At 43.1% G+C, this 22,023-nt stretch overlaps 1 protein-coding gene across 2 annotated transcripts in view; it reads right to left on the minus strand.

Moving 5' to 3' along the window:
- Nucleotides 1-2,236: 2,236 nt before the first annotated feature.
- The window catches only part of bcl11bb (BCL11 transcription factor B b), a 28,487-nt gene continuing 8,700 nt past the window's right edge, over nucleotides 2,237-22,023 (minus strand). For both annotated transcript variants that reach the window (XM_054618138.1, XM_054618137.1), the window contains exon 4: nucleotides 2,237-6,269. In XM_054618138.1, coding sequence (XP_054474113.1) covers nucleotides 4,216-6,269 — 2,054 coding nt within the window. In that variant the 3' untranslated portion in view covers nucleotides 2,237-4,215. The remainder of the gene's footprint in view (nucleotides 6,270-22,023) is intronic.

The raw sequence follows: 22,023 nt of genomic DNA on the forward strand, positions 1-22,023 counted from the left end.
GTGTCCACATTGACTTCTTCAGGTGCTTTGCTTTTCTTATTTTTCAGGTCAGCTATGAATTCTTTGGGGCTGATTGGTTGTGTCAGTTGATGGTCATCTGCTGAGGTGAGTGACAGGGAAGGATTTGTTGTGGCAATGTCCACGGATACTTTCCATTTATGGTCAAAGTGTGGATCTGAGGGAAGGGAGTGAATGTTTTGGAGTTGATTCCTGAATAGAGTTTATTTTTCCTGGTCTTGCCTGGGTGTATAAGAGTTGGTATCTTGTTCTTGTTTTTGTTTTGTGTACCATTTGTTTTTATTCTCTGCCAGAAACTGAGTGAATTGGATCTGTAGACATGAACTCCAGCCTCCTCCTTTATGTCAGCCGGGTCATACTGAGAGAGATAGATTGGTATCTGATATCGAATTATCCCACAGGAGATTAACACCTGTTTAACAATATATTCAACCATTTACAATGAAATTGCTAAATATTTCTAAAACTCTTTTTTATGCAAGTCCTCAATCAAAGACAATTAAAATAGCATTGGTTATTGACAGGCAAAGTACCCCTCCATCTTGAGCATATGTGGTGCCTTCCCCTGGGAACAGCCTTACATAATTCAATGGCACCCTCCTGTATGTTTTGGGGTCTAAACAGAGGGCACCATCACAGCAGAGGAGAAACAGGTGATCTCCTTACTAAAAAGTTAACAATAAATGGAAATATTCATTGCAAAAACATTTCCCTGTGTCTTATTTATAAATGCGATTTGTTTGTGTGTTTGTTTATACTCTGACCTAGGATAATGATGATGGTTTAAATCATGCATAGGGTTGCCACTGTTGGCTGGTACTTTGTTAGCGTATAAATGCATGTTTCACTTGTGTGGGATGGGAAGCTTTCAAGGAATGCTGATTAAAGTTACAATGTTATTTTGGCAAAGCCCCTTACAGAAGTTGATTAAAAAAATCAGTCTTAGCAGATAAGGTAATTTACAAGGACTGGGGTAGAATAGTGGTGCGGCAACAACAGAGTTATGTTTTGTAGTTGTAGCTGTACACTAAAACTATTATGTACCTATGCAGCTGTTTCAATGTGTGTTATTAGTCATGATGGTAAAAGAAAAGGAAGATGAAATAATCAGAATGAAAAGTTGCTTCAATCATAGAGCAATTGCAACATTTATTGAAGTGTTGGCTTTCTGGTATTGATTTTTCAACACATTACAAAAATACATATATGTTCAAAACAGCAGATGTGTACTGTTCTGAAGTCACTTTTTTTCACAATGATGCACTGCCCCCCCCCCCCCCCCCCCCCCCCAAAAAAAAAACAAGAAAAAAAAAAAAAAAGGAAACTGTTTTGTACAAAGAGTGTAAGTGAAAGTTGTGAAAAGTGAAATATGAAATTGTCTCTAGAATTACAGTTGTAAGTGCCACAACAAGACCTTCAACCAATCATGATGAAAACAATGTTTATGAATGTCTCAGAAAATTAGATTTGGAAAAGGATTTCCGCTCAATGCATTGCATTCCCCTGCCCAAAGTTCTTCCTTTAGGATCATGTAATTCTGTTTTTTTTGTTTTATCTTTTTTGTTTTACATCCATGGAGGATAGCTTCACCAAACCAATAACAGGAAATTCTCTCAAAGAGAAAAAAGGAAAATTAAATAAACAAAAACAAAACTAAAAAAAAAAAAAAAAAAAAAAAGTAAATAATGGCACCACTCGTGTAGAAGAAAATAATAATCTGGCATGATTCTGCAATATTACATTTAAAAAAATGTCTTCCCATACAGTGAACAAGTAATCATACAGAAACATATTCATGAAGATAAAATCCCTCCACCATGACAATCATACAAAACTGCTATGGCATTCAAAACCATTGGAGAAAACAATACTTTATTATCATTTACACAATTACACTGAGTATTTCAATAATGGCATACTTCAACACTGTAAACATATTGTAAGCCTGAATTTCCATGTGTGATTTGGATCTCTGTCTCCCTGGAATGAATAGACTGTGTGTTTACTACTGAATCGTGATTTTTGCGCTCATGGTGTAAGCGTAACGTGTAAGCAAGTGGAAAGCAGCTCTTTAGCCGATCTCACTTCTTATGTCAATTCGCTGTTAATAAATTGAGCTAGTATGGAGTAATGCTGTGGCCTGAACATCTTTTCCTTTTTAAAATCATTAAAAGAGGAATTTGAATTCAAGATGCAGTATAAATCTTTTTTTTTCAAAAAAAAGTGGTGCCGATAAAACCTGACAATGGGCCGAAATAGCAGGTTAAACTTTCAAGTGAAGATGATTGAGAATTGCAGTACTAAAAAATGAAAGATGTAGTCTCAGTCGCCTTTCATGTGGCTTTGCCCTCTCCCTCCCTCTCACGCTCGCTCTGTCTCACTCTGATGGTCTGTTATAAGATGTGGCCAGTAGATGTGCATTTGGGTAAAAAAAAAACACACTTTTCATATGCTTCCAATTTCATTTGAATGACTCTTCTCCCTGGCCAAGGTCTTGCTCTTTCTCCCTCCATTTCTTTCTCACACGTCTTCATTGCTCAATTCCAATCTTTCCTTTTTAACACAAGAAAAGCCCCTACTTAAGGTCACCCGGCCATCCCCTGTGCAGCTGTGCTCAAAATTAACATATCTCATAGAATAGCCTATTTTTTTTAGGATGAACGATTCAGAAAATAAAAACTGTAATCCCCAAAAGTCACTAACATGCACACTGTCTCAAAATCTGTTACTGGGAGTTAAACCCATATCACTTTGTGGGGCGAATTAAAAGGCTTCCGATTAAAAGCTGCTCTAATGCATGAATCTGAGCTAGTGAACTGTAAAAAGACACCGTTGGAGAGAGAGGCTTTAGAACACACTGCAGAGAGAAGAACACACGCTAACAAATATTGATATGAATTGCATTTGGAACCATTTTGGGGATCCTAAGGGGACAGGGGAAGACCACCTGGGTCAGAGAGTGATTCCAAGGCAGACACGAGAGGGAGATGGAGATGGAGAATGATTTAGAAAGTGTTACAATTTTTGAAGTAGCTTTAGTTTAACAAACTGCCTTTGAGTAAGCACACATAGGATGGGGGAGTGGGGGAGATAATCAGGTGGGTCTGATAAAGCAATAATGAATGGTAGTTACACTTAGCATATATTGTGAATGATGCAAGCATCTGGTCTTCTGATTGTTTTAGGTCGTCTTTCACGTACAGTCGGGGCTACTTTGACAAATTCAAAAAAAGAATATATTTACAAAGCATAAACAGGACTGCTCTCCTTCTCACATTAATCATAAGTAGTCTTAACTTATTCAACATATTAAATATGGTATTTAGTCCTACATTGGGAATGTACTGAGCATCAGTTAAAGGTACCTCCATTAAGTGCAACCTTTATTTATGTCCTCAATCAAGCAAGGGCAGTAATACAGTAACTGCATTTTAAAATTATTCACATGCCAATATTCTCAAGGACAAATTCCCTCAATAAATGTAAAGTCACTTATCAGGTGTCTAAGATAATGTTGGATTTTTAAAATCCAGCATGATGTTTTATTGTCAGGCTGACATTCAGTGCTTTAGGCCTGTATTAGGGAGTGGATTGTAGTCCGCTGCTGTATTTAATATAGAAAACATTTTTTTTTTACTTTAAAAAGCTTAGTGCTTTGCACAATTCTACTCAGACATGATAATAACCTTCCTTAAAGGAGAGATAAAAGAAAATTTGAATTAAGGGTGACTTCTTCCCAGTAATCGCATTTTAGAAAAAAAAAGAAGTTTTAGCACATTTCAAAACTAACTCCATATGAAATCCCACAAAGATGTACCTGCACATGCCAAATATCATTACAAAAATCCAATAAATACAGAAATTATTGCACAGTAGAAAGGCTCCATGGATTCCTAACTGATAAAATCCTCAGACAGTTTGCCAAGAAACACCAAGTTGTGCATTCCAGACAAGTTCTCATTAAAGTTTCCCTTTGTTTATATTCTCAGGTGGCAGTTTCTGTGGCAAGAAAAAAAAAAGATGAACATCGATCAGTCTCAATTTTTTTTTAAGAGAGAGAGATTTTCCAGCCAAGCCGCCTAGCTGAAGAAGTGGTTATAACGATTGTGTGTGTGCATGTGTGTGTGTCTGCTTTTGCTCGTGTGTGTGATGGTTTGCTTGTGTACACTGTAGGCTGAATAACGAATGGCTGTTGGCTTAACTTCTGTCCGCCTGCTCCAGTTTGACCTCACTGGCCATCAAATGTTCTCCATGCCATTTCTTCATGTGTTTCTCCAGCGTGCTGTAGACACTGAAAGGCATGTGGCAGATGTCACAGCGGAACACATCCTTCCCAAATTGCCCGTGGGTCTTCATGTGGCGCGTCAGCTTGGAGCTCTGGGCGCAGGCGTAGCTGCACAGGTCGCACTTGTAGGGCCGTTCGCCTGTGTGGCTACGTCGGTGCACTGTCAGGTTGCTGCAGTTCTTGAACACCTTGCCACAGTACTCGCAGGTGTCATTCCTCCTATCCTTAGAGCTTGGGGGCCTGCCGGGTCCAGGTCCCCGCAGGAGGTGAGGAGTGCTGCTGCCGCTGCGGCCCGAGGCGCTTCCTCCTTCCATCATCTCCCCTGGCGGGGTGGAGAAGCGGAGACTTCCCGTCTCTGAGGAGGAGTGCTCTGAGGAGGTGGCGAACGGCGACTGACGGGAATCTGTGAATCCCAAGAAGGGTTCTCTGATGAAGTGGCGTGAAGCAGCGTAGCCTGCCAGAAGCTGAGAGTAGACATTCTCCGGGGAGATAAGGGGTAAGGTCGGGGGAAGCTCCAGCTGTTCCTTCTCTATCTTGATCCTCTTGTTGTTGGAGGGGTTTGGGCTGGTGATGGGGGTGGGCCGACGCTGGAACAGCCCAGGGAAGGAGTCTGCTTCAGATACACTGATCCTGCCGTTCATTACAGGCCTCTGCTCCACCTGCTGATCTCGCTCTCTGCCCTGCTCCCTCTCATTCTCTCTTTCTTCACCCCTCTCTCCACCATCTCCATTTGGCTGTCTCTCCAGGCCTCTCTTGTTAGGGTTAAGTCTAAGGTGATTGTCCAGATGGTTGTAAGGGTGCATAATGCCCACCCCGCCACTGTCACTTACTCTATGCCCGCTCAGGGGTTCCTCCCTGGGACACTGTCTGGGGCCATTCTCCCTATTCTGGCTGAACTCCTGGGAGTCTGCGCTTAAGTTTGAATCTGGCCGACATCCATTCCTCAGTTCTTCCTCTTCTTCCTCTTCCTCCTCTTCTTCTTCCTCCTCTTCTTCCTCATCCTCCTCATTGTCCATCCCCATCCCTCTTGAACCCTCCCTCATCTTTTCTTCACCCTCTCCTCCCTCTTCTCTATTTCCCTGTTCTGGGGAGCCACTCATGGACCCAGACTTGTTGTGCATATGTGTCTTCATGTGCCTCTTAAGCTTGCTGGCCTGGGAACAGGCATGATCACACAGATGACACTTGTATGGCCTCTCTCCTGTGTGGCTGCGTCTGTGGACGATAAGGTTGCTCTGGAACTTGAAAATCTTTCCACAGAACTCACAGGATTTGGATTTCCCCGGGGTCTGGGTCTGACCCTGGGTGTCAGGGGGGCTGGAAGAACCGTGTCCCCCCTGAGAAGTGGGTGGCTGCGGGGCATAAGTGAGAAACGCCGGGGGCTTGGCACCAGCCTGGAAAAGCGTGGGACTCAGTAAGCGGTGCATTGGTGGCACACGGTTGGGTGAGAGAGGGGGTGTGGGCCCCCCATTATTGGTGGTGTTGCCTGCCAGTTCTCTCAGACGTCGGGAGAAGTCCATGGAAGGAGGCTCCATGGGGGTCATCCGCATCACCCTCTCAAAGGCACTGGGGTGCTGGGACAGCAGCCCCATCTCCTCTGGGCCAAGCCGCTCTAGAGCAGGTCTAGGGGGTGGGGGAGGGCTGACAAAGGGTGGCGTTGCAGGCAGCCGGGTCTCCATGTAACCCGGTGGAGGGGGGTGTTCCCTGAGCAGGGGCGCAGCCATGCGGAGGAGGTGGAATGGGTTGTTGGTGTCACCAAGGAAAGTGGGGAGAGGAGAGCGGGGCAGGGCATTAGCACACGGGGGTGGAGGCAGAGCCATGCGGGGAGTGAGGGAGCAGTTGACTGGGTGGTGGTCCAGATAGATGCGTATGTGATGAGTGTGCTGGGCATGCTGAAGAAGGAACCAGGCGCTGGTGAAGGTCTGCTTACAGGTAGTGCAGATGTAGCTGGATGGCTCATCTTTATCTGTGGTCCAAGAGAAAGAAAATCACCATCAATATTGTAAAATAAAAATAAAAAAACAAACACTTTACATTAATGTATTACTTTACAATCCTGCCATGTTTATAAACAACCTGTCTGCATGTGTGGGGAGGAAATTATTATTTGTACCTAAAACATACAGTTACATGAACTCTCTGTTTGGTTCTATGTATGAGGGTTTTCTTTGTCTGTGTGTGTATGACATGTTTGGTGTCTGTATCTGTGTGTCTACAGGCTAATGCAGATGGCAGTTACTGCCCTAAGGCCACGACACATTATGCTAATTCTAATGTCAGCAAGGCTTTAATATACAGATCCATCTCGTCTACTCTGTCATTTCCATATGGAGACAGGGGAGACAGCAATCGGGGAAAAAACACACCAACGGGGAAAATAGGAAATATGGGAGAGTGGGCAGATGGGAGGGAGGGAGGGGGAGGTGTGGCATTTGAGAGAAAGAGAGACACACAAAAGGAGAGACAGGAGAGGTGATGGAGAAGATGTGTAAACAGTGAAGACCCCTCCGGACTTAACACAACATCCACATGAAATAAAGCTCTACGTCACTGGTGTAATAACAACTACAGTTAAGTGATTTGGTGTGACTGTACTCACACACACACACATACAAACTCTACGTCACTCAGTGAAAAATTGCCCTGTTAAATGGCATGACTTAATAATGTCAAATTAATCTATCAGTCTCTATGGCATGGCCGTGTCAGCCCGCTTATGAGTCATAAAAAGAGCCTCGGTCGGGACTCATCTAATTCAACACAGGCTAGCACTGAACACAGTCTTGTGTTTGCTTGCAAGGCATCTGCATCTACTTTATCATCAGCAGCTACCGCAAGTGGATTCAAGTTGGTACGGTGGTCCCAAAGCTTAAAGCCTGGAGGGAGAAAATAAAGAGGGAGGACTGACTTTTGCCCACAGTCTTATGTGATCAAGAACAGAGCCCTAACAGTAAGATGGCTGCTTCAAAGCCACCCATAGTCATGGAATGAAAAACACACATGCAGACACAGTTACATGGGTGGCGATATTCTCTTTTCTCTTTCCTTCCCTGTCTTCAGCCTCTCTCTCAGCACACATCGGTAGACACACACACAGAACAGATGAGCCAAAGCTGATGTTGGATCAGTGTCTAGTACAGGAAGCTGATTTGGCGGTGTGATTGGTTTGGCCTTCCCCAGGGGAGAAAGGGTCAGAAAAAGTTAATGAGGGGCTCATTTACTGATTCTGTCTGTTTTTCTCAGCTATTAGTGGGGCTCTGGTGTAGACGTCTCTCTCACTGTTTGTGTGGGGTGGCACATGACCCGACTCCTGCTGCTAACGTGTGCGTACAAGTGTGTGTATGCGCATGTGTGTGGACATTTATGTGGATGTATTTTTGTGTATGTATGTCTGTGCGTGTGTGTGTGTGTGTGTGTGTGTGTGTGTGTGTGTGTGTGTGTGTGTGTGTGTGTGTGTGTGTGTGTGTGTGTGTGTGTGTGCGTGTGCGTGTGGGGGGGCTGGCGGGCTGCCTGCCTGTGTTTAGTTTGGCGAGGCTTCACACGGCCGCTTGGCAGCTGAGAGCTGGACAGCTTAACAGCTTGGACGAGGAGAAGAGAGTGAAAGAGGGAAGGGGAGAGGAGGAGAGGGGGTAAGTAGAGAGGTGGAGGGACTTTAAGGGCCAGACGTGATTGGGCACGTCCGGCCACGTACGTACACATTGAGGGTATTTACAGGCCCCCCAGAGACCAAGAGGGGTCTATAGAGTTGGGAGCTGTGTAATTTCATCAACACATGAGGATCAATATGAAATGAAGATGTGAGATTGGCAGAGGGATTGATGATCTCTTTCAATTCATAAAAATTGTTTTTCTTATTATTATGGTTATTTTGGTCTGCACACATGGCTTCATCAATGCAAGCTTAAATATCATACACCACCTCCCAACCACCAACATCTTTGCATCTTGTCATATCTTACACAGCCGTGCCATATGCTTTTAAAGCCAGCGTGGCAGTTAATTGAGTGGCAGCTGATGGCTGCTGCCTAATTTCAACTCCCCAACAAGCAAGAAAGCGGGGGAGGGGGAGGGGAGGCAAACAGAGAGAGGAAAAGAAAAGAGACTGGAAGAGCAAATAAGAGAATAGGAAGGATGGATGGATGGATGAATAGACAGACAGACAGACAGATACATCGATAGATACATAGTAAGTCACAGACATTATTTTCCTCACACACACCCACACACACACTTGCTGGGGGAGTGTGAGTGTTGGAGTTGCTCAGTGCTCCAGCCAATAAAAGCCTTCATTAAAGAATCACTGTAGGCCGTGTCATGCTTCAGTTTGTGGTAATTACAGTTGTCTGCCTGACATGCAGGCAGGGACCCCTCCACTGCTGACCGCCAAGGTCAACTACCAGTTAGCATAGTTACATTCTCCTCCCCATGTAGTCACTGATGCTGGACCTAATCGGCCAATTTACTCTGGCACACCATATGCACACAGACACGTGCACTGACACACACACACACACACACACACACACACACACACACACACACACACACACACACACACACACACACACATGCTGTGTAGTGAATAAGATGAAAAGGTTCAATGAAATGGAGTCACAGCAGGATTCTGTATTATGGTGTGCATTATGAAATAAATGTTTCCGGTGTTGGGCTTTTTGCTGGCAGTACAAATGCGTGTAAAGCTACAGGGTGATGCCATTCCCTTGAAATAGTCAGAATCATTGATTTAGCAGTAATATTTCTGCCCAGGTGTCCACCCATGCAGATTTGCAAGAACACACACAATACAGACCTAAGAACAGTTTAGGAGCGCAGCTCTTTGTCCTGTGCAACAAAACAAGGGGCTAAGGGCCAGGAGGCCTGGAGGAAGTTATTAAAACATTGGCACATGCGTCGAGCTGAGGTGGGCCCAGTAATAATGCTCTCCTTCTCTCCTGAGTTGTTTTTTTACTAAACCACCGGGCCAATTAACCCAGTCTTCAGGGACTGAGATCTGAGCTTTACATCAGATTTTATTCTTTCCAGATTGCCTTTTATAGCCATTATTTTGCCTTAAAAAGTACAAACAAAATGCCAGTGAATGAAGGGGAGCCATGGTATTGACTGTTTGCATATGGCCAGTGTAGAAACGTTGGTGTGAGCTTGGCGGGGTTGAGGTAGACACCAGGCGTATGGTGCAGACATGTGGGTTTCTGTTTAATTTAGGAATTCACATATGCCGTCTCCCAAGCATGAGTTTGATTTATGTTTTGGAAGCATGAGCATTTACATTATACCTACTACATCCCCATTTTGGGGCCTTTATCAGATGCTCTAATCCAGAGGGTGTAGACTAGACCACAGAAGAATAACAAGAATCCACAGGATCAGCCCTCAAAGAGATGTGCAAACTTGGAGCTCCACAGCTGACACTGGATGGTGATGAATGCTCACTGATGCCAAATAAAGTCTTATAAAGCTCAGGGAAAAAAAGTCATAATTGAAAATAAGTCAGATTTGAAAGCTAGCCCACCGACTTCTCTGCATTCATTTGGCACAAGTTTGGAGTGTGTAGAATAATGTTGCTTTACTTTGGAAACAGAAGGCAGTGTGGGTCCAGGATGAAGAAGCAGAGGATATGCCACAGTACATGTCAAATGTCACCTTAGCATTCCTGGGGTTCAGGTTCGCCGTACTGCTCCAACATTCCATCAAGGGCGACAGAACACCACAGTGACAGATTTGCATACAGAACAAAGCCGCCCGCAGGCTAGGCCACTGGGACACAAACCTGCCCCTGCAGCCCCTCCCACACAACCTTACAGCACACACACACGTGCACACGCATGCACAAGCCGTGTGTGCACCTGTCAGGGGTTAGCTGACACCTCTGCTGCCGGCAAAGCAGCTCCTCATTAGCATGGCTGTGATCTCGGGGTCCCCAGGGGTCCCAGCCTCCTCACCTCGCCCCTTGCCCCCCCCCGCCTTACACCACCCCCGCTCCTCTTCTCCTGCTTACATCTCCCATCCGTCCCTCCTGCTCTTTTCCTCCTTCTTCAGTGCTCTGCTGGCTTGTTTGTCATGAAGGGGGCTAATCAGGAGACACGAGGCCATGCAGATCAACCTTGTCGGTGTGTGTGTGTGTGTGTGTGTGTGTGTGTGTGTGTGTGTGTGTGTGTGTGTGTGTGTGTGTGTGTGTGTGTGCGTGTGTGTGCGTGTGTGTGTGTGTGCTTGTGTGTGTGTTGGTTTCACAGGGCATAGGGAACTTGGTCGGTAAACTCGGCGAGCAGTGGCTTACTGTCACACAAAGAGAGAGATGGAGAGAGAAGGAAAGAGACAGTGGAGGGTGGCAGTAGCAGGCAGGGGGTAAGGCTCTCACACAGTGTGACTGGCTCCATGCTAACTCAAACCAGCTTCAGCCTGCTAACCATATACATCTGTGTGTGTGTGTGTGTGTGTGTGTGTGTGTGTGTGTGTGTGTGTGTGTGTGTGTGTGTGTGTGTGTGTGTGTGTGTGTGTGTGTGTCTGCAGCCAATATGACCAGCTGAAATGCCTGAGAGAGGATTTAAAGAAACAGTGCTCCTTAATGTGTTTGCTGGAAAAATATTTTTTAAATATTTTCTATTTCTTCAGTTGTCTTTCTCCCTCTCGTCCTTTCCTCTCACATACTCACTGAGCACCTGTACAAGGTATCTGGGTACTCCGCCCTAAACCCTCATGCATCCTGGGATGCAGGTCAACTGAACAATAAAAGGGATCAGGTATCTCCAACAACTCGATCACAGGCACGCACACACACACATTGAGTTGCACGACTCCAGTTGCACAACAATGCATGAGTGGAACAGGCTCTCATGTAGCACGACTAAGGGAGCACATTAATGCAAGCTATCCCACATAGGGCACAAGGGATGATCTGTGAAAAATACCTGGAAAGGCCTCCCTGTCAGTTAAGAGCTATGACTTTTGGCTCGGCTTCTAGGACAGACAGGGAGGGAGAGAGAGGGAGGGATAGACAAAAAAAAAGAAAGAATGAAAAGAAAAGGGCGCTCCATAAAGTGCATTAGCTAAGCTCTCATTGGCATTTCTCTGAGCCTTACTCATCTGCATCAGCTCCTAACTGGTACCAGCGCCTGTAAATGTGTGTGCGCAAATGAGTGTGTGTGTTTGTTCTGGGTTATGTGCACACAGTTGTGGGGTCTGCTGTCTGTCATGTGACAAATGGATGACAAACATTCGTGCTTGAAGTTGCGAGAAGATGTAAGAGAGGGGAGCAAGATGGTGAGAGGATGAAAGAGGGAACGCGATGGCGGAAAAAAGGAAAACATAGGGAAAAAGAGAATGGCAGACAGTATGGGACAGAGAAGAAGAAGTGCAATTTGCTTTTTTATTTATTTCCTGCACATTCCATGTCAATAGAATTACAACCATTTTAATCTCTCATTCCATCACATTCTCCATTTTAACATGACACAGCAGAAGGGGAAGCAGACGCCATACAATAAAAAAAGGAACCAATCGCGTCACCACTAGGAAGAACTGTAGGGGTGCAAGCATGCTGAATAAATCCACCATTAATAAAAATAATATTTACAAGGTGAAATATTTTACAGAAAAGGTCCCCACTGATGCTACAGACAATGACAAAAACACCAAAATGTTTGAATAGGTGATGGCTTCAGAAGACAAAAAGTCACGCTGCTTTGACAATGAAATGGAGACTGACTTTGTGGACTCACACAATGTTTGTTCGAGGTTTTACATCCAAATGAGCTCCAGTCGTACCCCACAGGAGCTCTCACTCTCGTCCAGAAAGTCAATTTCCTATTTGCTGGCAGTGAATAGGAAATTGACTTTGACATGTGATTGACTTTCAAATTCTGTTTTGTGGGTTTATTACATTTTTTCATTGGGTCAATAATTTTATACAAATGGTCAACTAAACCAAACTGAATTAAATGAAGCATAAGCATGGAGACAGAGTGCACATCTCAACCTGTGATATCCATGTATCCTTTTGCAAATGTATCCAAGGCTGTGTGTTCTACAGAGACACGTCACAGGCACATTCAGTTTACCTTTCCTCTATGTTTGTGTGTGTGTGTGTGTGTGTGTGTGTGTGTCAAAGAGACAGAGGATATGGAATTAGAACCAAGAGAAAATAGGAAATAACTGTTCTTATGTGCCTCTGTTTGTGGTGTGTGTGTGTGTGTGTGTGTGTGTGTGTGTGTGTGTGTGTGTGTGTGTGTGTGTGTGTGTGTGTGTGTGTGTGTGTGTGTGTGTATGGTATCATGCGTGTACGTAGGCATATGTTTGCAGGCACATGCTCATTGTGTGTATCTCGGGCTTCCATTCTGTGACAGGGTGCTATATTCTTTCAGCAGTGGTAATGGTCCCCAGCTGGCTTTTGCCCACTGGAGCCAAGCAGCCAGTCCCACTTAACTAGCAGCCCACAGGAAAATACCACCACGGCCCTGAATGAAGCACACAGGCCCTTCCAACCCAATCAGCCCGCTATAAAACTTGCCCCTCACATGCTTCAGACATGGCGTATAGTGCATTCCAGTGATTGGGAAAGAGAGCCTGAACATTCATGACCTAATCCACTATTACTCCACAAACTCTGCAGTTTTATATGTAGTTCTGGCTACTTAAGGCTGTGAGAAGATACAGTGCTTTTTCCTCACATTCAAACACAGAGCAACGGCTGTGAGAATCATAGGAAAAGGCACAGGAGTGGTGCATTATTTGACATAATTTTGCGAGCTATCTAATTTGTGTTAGCTTACTAAACTGGAGTAACAAAAGCATAGAGTGTTACCATTCTGAAAAGCAGGATGTGTGTGTGTGTGTGGGTTATGCTTGGACCTCTAGAAACAAACGGTTCAACGTTTCGGTAAAAAATCTTATTTGCTTTTTTTCTCTTGAACATAGGGATTCATCTGGGTTCTGGTTAGATTAGCTCAAGTGTCATAGCGCCACTTTGTGGTTTTACAGATGGTTGTGCACCAGATTATTTCTTGCAATGGAGCATTTGTTGTTCTGTTCTGTTATTTTCACAAATTAATCAAACAAGATATAACATGTTAACAGTGTTATTTAGAGCTGCTAGTAGGTGGATTTTGTTTCCTTTGGACAGAGCCGGGCTAGCTGTTTCGCCCTGTATCCAGTCTTTGTTCTAAGCTAAGCTAGCCAACTGATCACTGATAGTGATTTTCGCATCTAAACCTTGGCAGGTAAGAAAATATGTGTAGCAATGCTATATGTGAGACCCTCAAACGATTAAGAAAAAAATATATTTACTGTCTCTTCACACGTATAAACAAATTATGACAATGAAATGTACATAAGATAATTAATTAGAGCCTTTATGTACAATAAGGCAACATGAAACTCTCTGTGTTGTCCTCTCTGTGTGAAGGCCTGAGGCACAACATTATTATCATTGCAACGGACATGTCTGCAGGTGAATTCTGTTCTTTCTCATGTGTCCTCAAACATACTCAGGTGTGTCAAACCGTCTCTTGGCTTGTCCCGAACATCTAACCATGAATGCCTCACACACGCACACACACACACACACACACACACACACACACACACACACACACACACACACACACACACACACACCACACCCATAATGCAGACATGAACGTAGATTCATCTTGTAGAAAACACACCCAACACACTTCATATACATATCTGTGTGTGTGTGTGTGTGTGTGTGTGTGTGTGTGTGTGTGTGTGTGTGTGTGTGTGTGTGTGTGTGTGTGTGTGTGTGTGCGTGCGTGCGTGTGTGTGTGTTGTTACTGACTTTGGCCTCAGGCCTCCCCCTGTGGGTTCCATGTGGCTGTCTCTGTCGCTCTGTCTCTCTCTCTCTCTCTGTCTCTTTATCTCTCTCTTTCTCTCTCTCCCTCTCTCTGTCTCTCTCTCTTTCTCTCTCTGTCACTTCTTTCTCTCTCTCTATCTCTCTCTCTGTATCTCTGTATCGCTCTCTCTCTCTCGCTCTGTCAATTTCTCTCTCTCTCTGTCTCTGTATCTCACTCTCTCTCTTTCTCTCTCTCTCTCTCTCTCTGTATCGCTCTCTCTCTCTCTCTCTCTCTCTGCCACTTCTTTCTCTCTTGTTTTCGCTCTGTCTTTCTGGCTGTTATCACGCTGATACATTTCCTGCTCCTGGCACGGCTCCTGCATAGCTTATGGTTAAAGAAAGCTTTCATCTATCCAGTGCCTTTAGGACACACACACAAACACACTCACAGCCACTTTCACACACATAGAAGCGCTGGTACGGGCCAGAGCTGCCCCGCCAGACCACAGGCCCAGACAAGCTCCGCTGGCACCAATCACCCTGATAACATCTTAGGCTTTATTTCATTTTGGCTTGCTATGCTCAGCTCTGGGAAAGACAGACACAGCGAATAGGGCTTTCTGGAAAATATGAATTACGGCAGTACACATGGAGAGTGTAGCCCCTTAACCTTGAGCAGTTAACTCACATGTCTGCAATGCCATCTATGGACATGACAGTGCAAGCCTTCTGTCTTCCAAGAAGCAGACCAGAGTAGATGTTTTACCCCTTTTCTCATAGACAACAGTACTTTTTTTGTTAAAGTGAAAGTAAAAAAGAAAAAAAAGAAAAACAGTCATATTTCTAGTGAATAAAGCCAGGAGGACAACTGTACGCCTATTCTCATTTAAAGTGTCTATTCACCCAAAATATCAAACAATCTAGCCAAGCAAATAGTTTTAGTAAAATATGTGTGCCTCCCCCCATCCATACATTTCTGTGGTGCCTACTGCATTAAAAAACTATGTTGGAAATATTTAACATCAATGTGTCTTTCAAAATAAAATGTTCCTGGTACTGGTTATCCACAGACTGAACTCCCTGTTAACAGTTTGCACTGGAAATAGAACTACTTTCTACCCCCCAAAAATAGTACCTATGAAATTTGTTCACAGTGTTTTGTTGAAAGCAATGTTGCTATTCAATTCTTAAAATATTTAAAAAAAAATATTTTTAAACACCATGTTTTGTGGTAGAGGTAGACATATCAGCTATGTGTATATACATATATCAAAACCTCAAAAAACAAACCTCAACTTTTTTTTGTTGAACTGACCATTTAACATGAATAAAAATAAATAATTTATATTATTTCGCATCTTTTTTTCATCTCCATTTAACTTAAAGGAAAAAGCCACTATGTATGACAGAACACTATATTTTTTTATCAATGTTGTATCAATATACAATATATTGTTTATACACTTAATAGTGTTCCTACCATACCCTTGATTTACATCAGAGCGACAAACCGACATAAAGGCAGCTTACATTCATCATGTGTTTGTGTCTAGTGTTCCCTCTCGGAGTAATTGCTGGAGACAAATAAGTGGATGAAATAAGGGCAATCGTGAGTGTACCATGAAAGGCTTTCAATATCTCTTGCGGGGAAGCAGCCTGTAAAAGCAAAATACGGCCATAAACGCTGTCTCCTCATTTTCTTCTCCCACATCCCACCCAATAAGAACAGAACGCTAATAAGATAAGAGGAAAGGAACAACAACATTGTAGCAAGTAGGATTACCAATGTCTGACTTGCTAACAAGCGCCATCTCTTTTCCTTTCCTTTTCTCTAACTAATGGTAGCCCTTTTCCTCCCAAAGGCAAACACATGCTACTTTTGAATAGAAAAATGTGAGTGAACACCCGGGTCAGAAAATCTCCCCATTTACTCCTGAAAGGGGCGTATTATATGTTATGCACTAATGTCTGGCAGACTGCACTATAGCTGAACACACCAGACACACGAGGGTTTATCTGCACATCCGTCATTAAGACTTCTATAAGGAGTGTTTTCAGAGTCACAGAAAGGTGTACATTTTGCTGAGCAGGTTTTCATATGGGGTTTTGCATTTTTGTGCATATGAAAGTGTACATACACATGCAGGCTTATACTGTAATAACAATAGGTTCTTGATGAAATGTACAACATTACTCAGCACTCATGACAGCACACCTGTTACCAAATGTCACAGTCAGAGAGGAGAAGTAAAGGGAAACTCAAATAACTACAGTGCAGCAGTCAAATTGCCTAGATTATAGCTATTTATGCAAAGAACATAAACACTTTCACAATTTCCCTCCAACAAAAGACAACTTATGGTCCATAGCAGCGAGACCATGAAGTTCACATCAGCACTTCACTCAGAGCGCAACACAAAGCTGCCTGTTTGTGTTGAACACCAAAGCGCCATCATCACTCTCCATGCGTATACAGGGATGGGGTGTGAGGTTTCTAATGCCTCTTAAGTAAGGCTGTTAAGGAGCAAGGAGTCCACACATCTGGAAGACACAGTCTGTCAGCACATGCTGAAAGTTAGCAGTGGCGCTCGCAGTCCAAATTAGTGGCAAGTTTTATTCCCCCGCTGTGGTAGGAAAATATCAAATCTGCTGCCATATGAGTGCCATAAAGCTGGCTGTGGAGTGTTTGATGCCTTCATGTGGGAGCCTTAAAGCTGTGTGTGTGCGCACGTCTGTGCGCATGTGTTTGGTGGGAGATGCAGGCCTCAATGTGAGATTGGAGTCATTGTATGCATTCCAGCATGCACACATGTTTTGTCAGTGTGTGTATTCCTGCATGCATGTTGAGTTTCAGTTTTTCTGCACGTATGTACATTTTTATCTGTTTGTGTCTGTGTGTGTGTGTGTGTGTTAGAGAGAGTGTGTTTGTCAGGTGGCAGTGGCGGTGTGCATGTGCAGCTGTGCCATTCTATCAGCTCTTATAGACCTAGTTGACCCTGCTGGATATAGCAGACAGACACAAGCAGAGTCAGACAGCCCCTGGGGTGGTCCTGTCTGAGGCGCAGTGTTATGGGCCAACAACTCTAGGGGCCCATACACAGGCAGGAACACATATACTGTAAATGCACACACACACACACACACACACACACACACACACACACACACACACACACACACACACACACACACACACACACACACACACACACACACACACACACACACACACACACACAGATCTGTATATGAACCAAAATGCTCATAGATGCTGAGAGACATACAAGTAGTGAATATATTTGACCTTTATTTTTTAGTCATAGACTTTGCTTTGCTCTGTGTTTCCGCAGGATCATCATCACTGCTAATCTTATGAAATCTTGCTCTTTACCTAATTTTTAAGGATTTAAGTTTAGAAATTCAAACAACAAAGAGAGTTATTTGCATGCAGTAAATTATTGACTTTTTAGATTCAACCGCCGCCTACAAGTGGCTGTGCCGTAGGTGACCGCAGATGTTTATCCAGAGCGAGTCACATGCAGCATCCTGCAAAAGTACGTGCAATTATGTGCATACAAATACACAAAAACAAAATGCATAAAATGGGAATGATTGTTCTTGGATTTTTGTATTTAACTCATTACATTACTTGTAACTAAAATTAAATTCAGCCATGCTTGTGTTAGGCATTGCATCAAAAAAAAACAAATACAATATACACCTCAAAAAGAAACATCCTCTATTTTATTTCTAAGCAACAGTATTGTCTATAAAGTCCAGTAATGTGTATAATGTTGACATTACAAAATATAATCATCTTTTAAATACTTCCAATATCACTATATGTTGTCTCTCCCTTTCTCTTACTCTTTTCCACTTTTGCAGCTTAAAAGTTCAAAAAAGAAAGACAGGAAAAGGAGATACGCTATTATAAATTGCTGTGTTTTCATGTTAGCAAAAAAATGTTATTGAAATAAAGGAAGGAATGTACTCCTCTGATTTTCCCATAGTAGAATTAGGAAACACTCACAGAAACTGGAAAACGCACGCACACAAATCAGAAAATTAAAAAAGACACACATGCCTAACAGCGGACACAAGATAAATTCCCTGGCAAGCATTCAAAACACTCATGAGAGAACACATAAACAGACACACACTGCACCAGAAATGCAATGCAGGAAAACATGAGACACACACACACACACACACACACACACAAAAACACATACACACCACTTACACAACTGCCACCATGTAACCCCTAATCACAACCCCAGAGCTTGGACATCAAATGAACAAGTTTAAAAAAAAATCATCAGGAGTAATTAACGCATTTTCATATGCAAATGTGATTAATGCAAAACTACAAAGTCATTATGCAAATCGACTTTTCCTTGAGCCTCCGTACAAATATTCGAAGCTCAAATCAGGGATCAGTCTCGCCATCTCTTTTTTTTATCTCTTACCCCTCTCCCTCTATCTCTCTCTCTCTCTCTCTCTCTCCTGGAGACGAGATAATGCGCAAGTAGCATGCGAAGTTATTTCTAACTCACACAGTGTGTGTGTTTTCATGCGATGGGCCGGGCTATGGCATTACGCCTCCTGCCTACTGATTACTGGCTGCTTGGCACTGGAGCGAGACGGGGAAGCCGGCGTACAGGGAAAGGTATGAATATGCAAAAGCCTGATTGCTTTTCATGATTAAAGCCTATTTAATATGGAAATGAGAGCAAGCCAGGTGATTAAAGGAGCATTGGGTGGTGGGGCAAAAACAAAAAAAGAAAGATGGGGGGGAGAGACAGAGAGGGAAGAAGGGAAGATGGGAGAGAGACACCATAAAATCCACACCAGTGGTGAGGTGTGAAAACTGGAAAGAGTGAAGCAAGTGTCGAACATTGCAGATTTGACCTCTTTGCAAAATGTGATTGTCACGATATATTTTGTAGTTGCACACCGCATGTTTTCATACAGAAACTATCATGAGTAATTTCTGGTGTTAAAAAAAAAACCTTGTTGCTCACTGGCTCAAGAAAAAAAACTGACCGTATCAAGTTAAAATGCCTGCTTGCACTTAAACACAATTTCACACCCACAAACGATTGTACATGTAGGTGTGACAGTTTTAAAGTGGCGGCATTTCATTTTGATACTTTTTGATATATCATAAATGTGGTAACAGATCACACCTGTAAGTAGCTTCCCACCAACGAAATGAACCAATGCAGAATATTCAGCCCAGAAAAGTGACAGCAGAGGTGGACGGAGAGATAAGGAGAGAGAGAGAGAGATGTTGAGGATGTCGCTGTCGTCTCATGAAATATTTACCATGTCATCTATACACAGTGTTTGAGAGTGAGAAAGAAAGAGACAAACAGAGAGGGAGAAAGGTTGTCATGATGTGACTTTGCCCTTATGTACTGGATATCTTAAAGTGCTCCGAGGGGGCCGTCCTGGGAGGGGTTCAGAGCAGGGCCAGGGTCGTCTTAGCATGGTAACGCTCCCCTAGCGACAAGCTCTCGCTCGCCTGGTGACATGCATCATTCTTCACAGACATTGCACACACACATGCACAAATTCATACAAGGCACACGCACATATTAACATACTCTGAGAGAGCCCACACATATACACACACAGAGTGCATGCATCAGCAAGGAAAAAAAATAGGACACAGAAGGGCCATTTTTCATCTACACCGTGAGCACGAGAGTGTGTGTCTGTGTGTGTGTGTGTTTGTGTGAGTGTGTTTGCACCTTTTGGGGTTGAATCTGCTAGCCTTGCAGCATGTTTGCAGTTTAAGCAAGCAGGCTGACAGACAAAGAGGCCAGACAGGAAGTTATAAAACACAACCAGGTAAAAAAAAAAAAAAAAAAATCCCAGGGTGGAGAGGGTTAAGGGTTATGCACACAGCACAAGCATTTCATGCATGCAAGATGATGATTATGAGTCTGCAGGTTTGTTTTATGTTTGATGCATATTTTTTGTCACCTGTGCTGCAAGTATTTTTGTATGTTCTGGCTGCAAAGTTCTCAATTCCATGTTCAAGCAAATGTGATGATATTTCCTTGTGTGTGTGCGTGTCTGTGAGTGTGTGTGTGTGTGTGCTGCTAACACATTGGACTTAATTAGACCTAATAATGTAATCTAATTTGGTTGAAACTTGAGACTGCCTTGAGTGGCAATTAATGTGTTAAACAAAGCTCCCCTCCTCTCTTTCATTTGGGGCTTCGAGTGCTTTCATGTCCTGTTCTCTTAGAGATAAGACTGTCTGTCTGTCTAAGTGACTAACTGACTGACGCACTAACAGCTGACTCACACACTAACGCTTAATGTTTTTCCTCTGACCACCTAACAGACAAACTGACATATACAGTGGGTTGAGTCTTTTCATCACATAAGCTTTCAAAAAAGTTCCTTTTTTTTTTTCTACAGTAAAATTACTTCTAGGTGGGTTGCTACAAAAGGATGCTAAACGCTCATACAATAGACAAAGTGTTACGGAAAAATACATAACTTTGGAGAAATGACTTCTGCAAAACATTCATGTTTTTTTGGGGTTTTTTTTTTTTTTTTTTTTTTTGCTGCGGCATTCAACACTGTGCTGTCACATGTTGTTTGTGATTGCCTGCAATAAATCTTCCCCCTCTGCAAAAGATTGTGACCACACACAGCTGCTGGCCACACACAGAAACTGTGCACATAGTGATGCCAAAAGATGTCTACACTAGCTTTGATTAAGAAATTAACAAAATGTGCAAGTCTATAATGTCCTGTGACCCAGAAAAGTTATACATTTCAGGGATTGTTTTACAATATTTCGCAGACCAGCTTAATCAATAACAACCAAAACAGAATGTGTGTGTGTGTGTGTGTGTGTGTGTGTGTGTGTGTGTGTGTGTGTGTGTGTGTGTGTGTGTGTGTGTGTGTGTGTGTGTGAGACATACAAAACATTAAACTAAACTAGATTTAAAGGTCTCTCCTAATGCAGTATAACTAGCATAAAGCTTTCTGTGTTTCCGTTCATTTTGAAAAAAAGTGTAATAATTATAATATTTTGAAAACTATCTAATGTGTGAATTTTACAGGTCTCCAATACTATTATAAGAATGAATATTGTTTTATAGCATTATTCTTTTAGGAATCCTGATTTTAAAGACCTTTTAGGACTGCATGCAAAATGCATTTTTTTGTACATACATATAATTTAATATAATGCATATAAAAGTCTATACCTCTTCATACCAGTTTAAGACAGTGAGGTGACCAGTTTCTTTGTGAACTGTATAATCTTTTATACAAATCATTGTGGCCGTCTCCCTCCTTTAACCAAGTCCCTCTTAGTCTACTGGAGTCTGTGTAATCCTGGATAGCCTTCCCAGCTCTCGGGTGTGATGGTGACTGTCTCCTCTGATAACTTTGAACTGGTTTCCCTGCAGCGCTGGCAGTCTACAGGCCTAAACCCCCCCTCACAGCCAGATGAACGGCCTTGCTGCTTTATTAATCCCCTTCTCCTCACCACGCACTCAGATGAATTTTAATCAGCTTTCTTAACCTTTTTTTTCATATGCTGCAGGATTTCTTTACAAAAGCTCAGACACGTGATGTGCACTCACGCAAGCAAAAAAAAAACAAAAAACACATACACTCACACATACACACAAACACACATATACACACACACTGGGGGCATCTCCTCTATCACCTTCTTCCTCGCCTTTCACAATTGGTTTCAGCTGAAGAAGTCCTTCATGCCTGCCAGTTTATTTTGTGTGTGTGATTTTGTGTGCATGCGTGTGTGTGTGATGTTTTACTTCGAACGGAGCAGAATAGACATAGAGTGCGGCTCTCACTCACTCTAATGAAACCATCCCAGGCTACATTAATCCCTCCTGAAGGCCACTGTCAAAAT

Source organism: Anoplopoma fimbria, chromosome 18 (genome assembly GCF_027596085.1).
Source record: "Anoplopoma fimbria isolate UVic2021 breed Golden Eagle Sablefish chromosome 18, Afim_UVic_2022, whole genome shotgun sequence".
Lineage (NCBI taxonomy): Eukaryota > Metazoa > Chordata > Actinopteri > Perciformes > Anoplopomatidae > Anoplopoma > Anoplopoma fimbria.